The sequence below is a fragment of the Myotis davidii genome, unplaced genomic scaffold, assembly GCF_000327345.1.
Source record: "Myotis davidii unplaced genomic scaffold, ASM32734v1 scaffold174, whole genome shotgun sequence".
Lineage (NCBI taxonomy): Eukaryota > Metazoa > Chordata > Mammalia > Chiroptera > Vespertilionidae > Myotis > Myotis davidii.
The window spans coordinates 1891099-1897244 of record NW_006289087.1 but is presented as its reverse complement, the minus strand read 5'-3'; the positions used below and the strand labels follow the sequence as shown (position 1 = coordinate 1897244).

The following is a 6146-nucleotide window of genomic DNA, read 5'->3' as shown; positions in this document are numbered from 1 at the left end:
GAAACGGGCAGGTAGAGGGACCAAGGACTAGTTAATTAGCAACTAACTAATACTGTGCACTTCCCAGCTGCACGTACAGGAAATTTTCCAGGCGTTGTATAGAATGCAAATATTCGTGCGACTAAGTATATATGTGTGTTCATTGAATTGTAGGTGGCAGAAAAGGAAGGAATTAGAGAATTTTTTGAGTCAAGCTTCTCTAAAGATGCCAGACCACATATCAAGCTGCCTGTATATCGACGTTTATTAAAAAAAATTTTGAGGTTTTTCATGCTGGTTGACTACATATTTCAGGAGCTCATCCGCCAGCTGATGAACACTGCAGTCACTCTACTTTTGGAATTATTTCATAGTTCTGCTAGAATGCCATTTTCAGCGGAAAAAAGGAATGAAAACCTAATCAAGTAAATCATATTTTCTTTTTACTGATAAAAGGAATTTGTAATCATAGCGTTGCAAACATTGATTGTCCATGGTAGAGGAAATAGCCTATAGTTGAAGTGAGAATTTGAAAAATCTTCTTATAGCAAATTGTATGTGCTCCATTTTTACAATTACCTGGCAATACTTTGCTTAATACTGTCTGTAACATTTAAGAAAAGTTTCCAATATTTCTTCAAAATTCTGCATATGTCTGATGGCCATATAAAATATGGGGTGTCCAGTACAATTTGAAGTTCAGATATGTAATAATGTTTTAGTATGTCTCAAATATTGCCTATCCTAAAAATTATCGTTTGTTTGAAATTCCAGTTCAGCTGGGTGTTTTGTACTTTCATTTGCTAACTCTGGAAATTCTGTGTATAGGGCTAATTCAACGTCCAGGGCTAGTTCTTAAAAATATCAGGGTGATTCGAGAAGGAAACCATAAGCTTCCATTGGAATTTGGGTCAGTTCTGCTTAAATGAGACATACGAATTTTTCATGGTAGTAAAATATAAATAACAAAATTTACCATTTTTAAATATGTAATTCAGCGGCATTAAGTACATTCAGTCTTGTGCAGCCATCAACGTATTCATTTCCAGAACTTTTTCATTATCCCATTCTTAAATGTTATGAGACTCTGCACCCATTAAACAGTCACTCCTTGTCCTATGTGTACACCCCCCCCCAAGCCCTTGTAACCTCTGTTGTCTTTTCTGTGACTAGGAACTTACTATTCTGAGTACCTCAGATAAGTGGAATCATACAATATTTATCTTTTGCGTTTGCCCTGTTTCATTTAGCACCATGTATTTAAGGCTCATCCGTGATGTAGCATGTAACAGAATTCCCTTTTTAAGGCTGTATAATATTCCATTGTGTAGATATACCATGTTTTGTTTGTTTGTTTGTTCATCTGTTGATGGTAGTTGGGTTAGCCTCTTGGCTATTGAGCCACGCCAGCTGGGCGAAGCTGCAACATTTTAATTTCCACCAACAAAGCACCAGGCTTCTACCTCACCAACACTACTATTTTCCTTTTTACATAGTCATACCCAGCCTAATTGGTATGAAGGGATATCTTGTTATGGTTTCGATTTGTAATTCCCTAATGATTCGTGATTCCCTAACGATTCATTTCTTTACAGAGAGAAAGGGAGAGAGATAGAGAGTTAGAAACATCGATGAGAGAGAAACATCAATCAGCTGCCTCCTGCACATCTCCCACCGGGGATGTGCCCGCAACCCAGGCACATGCCATTGACCGGAATCGAACCTGGGACCCTTCAGTCCACAGGCCGACGCTCTATCCACTGAGCCAAACCGGTTTCGGCAAGGGATATCTTGTTATGGCTTCGATTTGTAATTCCCTAACGATTCGTGATGCTAAGCATATTTCTTTGGGGGAATGTCTAGTTATGTTTTGTGGATATTAACAAGATAACAAGAATTTAAAAGACTGTATTTTTGCTTCCCATTTCTTAATCTAGAACATACAAGGATATCTTTGCTCTTACTGGAAGGATAACAAATGATAATGAAGAACTTGTTATTAATTCAAACATATATGCTACTGCTGTTCCAAAGTCAGACTTAAAAGCAGAAGCGGATATTAATGAGGTAAGTGGTCTTTGAAAAATATAAACACAGATTTTTAATGAATGAATAAGCGAAAAGTAAGTGAAATAAGTTTGGAAATTAAAATGTGATTTATGATTAACCCCTTCCCCGGCAGAAACGTGTATACACGTTTTCACAAAATGTTCTTTTTTCAGTCGTCGACGAGTATACTCGTCTAAAAACTTTACCTTCAAAAACCAGCTACATACGTACCATTCTAAATAATTTCATCTAGAAACTTTCTGAGGAAATAGTATTCTTAACCACAAAAATGGGAAGAAAAAATAATTACAAACTGTTTTCATAACCAGCATCAAAAATACTATATAGAACCAAAATAAAAAAAAAATTAGTCTGAAAAAGAAACGTTTTTAACAAAAAAATTATTGGGGAAGGGGTTAATGCTCAATTTCTTACCCAAAACACACACACAAAGGCACACACACACACACACCTCTGCTTCCTCTATAGAAAGCTATATTCACACTTACCTTCATGCATTATTGGGTTCTTACTATGTACCAGGCACTGAAGTAGGCACTGAAGTAGACCAGTGGGCAGTGCTAATGAAAATACCCGGCAGAGGTCATTTTCCAGAGCAAGCGATGCCACACTTTATATATTCGTTGGGAATTGCGGTGTGGACTTCTTTATTGTGGTAAAACAGCAGAAAATGGGCCACTTGAACCACTTGTCAGCGGACAATTCAGTGGCATCGGTGCGTTCCCAGTACGGTGCGACCATCACATCCCACTTCCAGGACTGTCTCGTCCTCCCACACAGGAACTCTGTCCCCGTGCGTGTAGGACTTTTAAGGCTTGCAGGTTGCCGTCTGCATCCACCTAAGCTCTTTCCCCAGAGCTTCACCGGGTGCCAGTGGCGTTTCTTTACACGTTAGCTGCCTCTGTTCATAACCTAGAACAGGTTGGGGTTCTAGCAGGTGACTCCGGTGCCTACATCGAGACACACCCCTCCAGCACAACCAATCACTTCATGGACGTGAGGGATCAATCAATCGAGAACTCAGGCCTAGACAGAGCCTACAAGCAGTCACATTGTGTGAATACAATATCGATACCTCAGACCCTCCTGGTTCTCGGTGGGGATGCCTGTACTAACGTGTGTGTCAAAGTGAGGAGCTATGACCTGGGGCAGTGAATGTGAAATATATTCCTGATGTGTACGTCCTGAGCCTGGGTGCCCACTAGCATCACCTGATCAGCTTTTTTTCCTTTTTTAAAAAAAAATATATATTTTATTGATTTTTTTTTTTACAGAGAGGAAGGGAGAGGGATAGAGAGTTAGCAACATCGATGAGAGAGAAACATCGATCAGCTGCCTCCTGCACACCTCCCACTGGAAATGTGCCTGCAACCAAGGTACATGCCCTTGACCGGAATCGAACCTGGGACCCTTCAGTCCGCAGGCCGACGCTCTATCCACTGAGCCAAACCGGTCAGGGCAGCTTTTAAGTGGTTCAGATTCCTGGCCTTGACCCCTCACCCTTTAACTCAAAATCTCTCGGGATGGGGCCTAAGAATTTGTATGTATTAAGCTCTAAAATGATTAATATTGGGCCACTCTGGTATCCGTTTATACAGTTTTGGGGAAAATACTGCAGTATTTCATTTATTTTTCCATTCACTTTAAAAAAAAAACAAAAACATGCAAATAGCAGTTATCTGGCAATACAGTGTTACTCGGTTAACCTGAAGTTATTATTGATCATGTAAAATTTAAGACTGTATTATCTAAATGTCCTTTTACCTCTATATTATCACCAGAACTGTAACCTCTCTGTCACCTTAGGTTTTCAATTCCATTAAATTGGATAAGGACCTGACAAAATACGCACCGGTATTTGAAGTCAATCTACACTTGAGAATTCCTTCTGAGAGGGATTCTTTGAGCAGCTCCAGAGAGAGCTTCCAGGAATCCGAGCGGTCCTCGGAGAAATCCGCGCTGTACCAGGAGGAGGAAATGCCAGAGAGTGAAGTCAGCAGCGTCAAACCCTCCAGCGATGAGCTGCTAGTGATGCGGCCGAAACCCACCACGTTGAGCCTCGTAGAAATCCTTTCAGGTGAGATGAATGAGACGGGGAAGCCCAAAGGGAATAGCCTGACACCTGGGGCATCACAAGGGAGAGAAAAAGACATCGTTAGGGATTAGCGCTCGGCAGGTGGTGATGTTGAGCAAGGTCGAAGGAGGAGGCCCCGAGGAAGTTTAAACGGAACAGGCCATTCGTGGTGGATGCGAGCAGGAGCGCCTTGACCCATTTTTTTAAAAATACATTTTATTGATTTTTTACAGAGAGGAAGGGAGAGAGATAGAGAGTTAGAAACATCGATGAGAAAGAGACATCGATCAGCTGCCTCCTGCACACCCCCGGCTGGGGATGTGCCCGCAACCCAGGTACATGCTCTTGACCGGAATCGAACCTGGGACCTTTCAGTCCGCAGGCTGACGCTCTATCCACCGAGCCAAACCGGTTTCGGCGCCATGACCCATTTTTTAATCTTAATACCACTGGTCGCTGAGGGGGACCCAAGGAGCCCCCCCTCACGAGGACGGACAGCACCTGGGGTGCTCGTTAACATGCGCACTCTCGGACTCCATCTGAGACCTCCTTAATCAGATTTGGGGGTGAGGCGGGGTGGTGCTGGCTGGACGCTGCCTTTCCAGGTGATTCTTAGGGTGTTTGGGAAGCACTGATTACATAGCAGCTTGTCCTTTAGCCGATATAAATATCAATCAATTTTTTTCTTCTCTTTCTTTCAATGGATTCTAATAGATATAGAAGCCATGGATGATTTCGATAATAAAACCGAGAACGATGAGTAAGTAGCACACGCTTCTGAAATTACAACTAATTAGACTTGACGTTTTGTTCCGGCACCGTGTTGAAATTCGCTCTCATCGTTTTCTCCCGTAGGTTTTTAGAATTCCCTACGAATCTCTTAATTGCTCCCAACAGACTCGACCTCTCAATAAAAATTCAGAATATGCTGGCTGATCTTGAGAAATGCATAAGTAGGTATTTTAAGTGTTTCATTACATACATTGTACCCTTCAGCAATATTTTCTTAAATTTAGGGATTGGGAGCTTTTACCCAGGTATGTGGCGGACATTACGGTATATTAGAGATCATGGATTCACACTCTTTGGGATCAATCGATGTGAATTTGAAGTTATTTGAGCATGTGGGAATTAGACACACAACCATAGAATCAGGAAAATTGTGGAGGCTTGGATTTCTTTTTTTTTCAATAATGTACTACAGAATTTTATGAGACTTAATATCTTCTATATCAGCAAAACAAAGATATTGTTTCCACCTTAAGTAGATTTTTTGTTGTTGTTAATCCTCACCTGAGGACAGTCTCCATTGCTTTCAGAGAGAGTGGAAAGGAGGGGGCGGAGGGGGGGGAGAGAGAGAGGAAAGAGAGAGAGAGAGAGAGAGAGAGAGAGAGAGAGAGAGAGAGAAAGAGAGGTGAAAGAGACACATTGATCGGTTGCCTTTTGCATGTGCCGCGACCAGGGCCTGGCATCAAACCTGCAATCCAGGTACCTGCCCTTGACCCGGGAGTCGAACCCGAGACCCTTCAGTGTGTGGGCCAACGCTCTATCCACTGAGCAACACTGGCCAGGGCTTAAATAGATTTTTATTAATGCTGTTCCAGCTGGGTGTACACAGCCTGACATGACATGGCAGTCACCAGCCTGACCCATGAGTTGATCCCTTCTCCACAGTCTCAGTCCATCCTGGAACACAGGACCCGTTGTGGCTCCCTGAATGCAGCATCATTCTCCAACCACATCACCGTAGTTTGCTGAGTTCAGAGATCCCTCTTTCTAAACTGGTATCCAATTCACTGTTTGTTTTTTAAAATATGTTTTTATTTATTTCAGAGAAGAAGGGAGAGGGAGAAAAACATCAGTGATAAGAGAGAATCATTGATCGGCTGCCTCCGGCATGCCCCCTACTGGGGGTTGAGCCTGCAAGTCTGGCATGTGCCCTGGTGACCTCCTGGTTAATAGGTCAACACTCAACCACTGAGCCGCACCGGCCGGGCTCCAATGCATTGCTTGATTTCCTTTT

The 6146-nt window shown here is 42.4% G+C and overlaps 1 protein-coding gene across 1 annotated transcript in view; it reads left to right on the top strand.

Annotated features, from left to right (window-relative positions):
- DNAH14 (dynein, axonemal, heavy chain 14) overlaps positions 1 to 6146 on the top strand; it is a 157968-nt gene that overhangs the window by 19185 nt on the left and 132637 nt on the right. Inside the window, exons 9-12 of the mRNA XM_015562337.1 lie at positions 154 to 404; positions 1917 to 2046; positions 3856 to 4100; positions 4979 to 5076. Of these exons, the coding sequence (XP_015417823.1) occupies positions 154 to 404; positions 1917 to 2046; positions 3856 to 4100; positions 4979 to 5076 (724 nt within the window). The remainder of the gene's footprint in view (positions 1 to 153; positions 405 to 1916; positions 2047 to 3855; positions 4101 to 4978; positions 5077 to 6146) is intronic.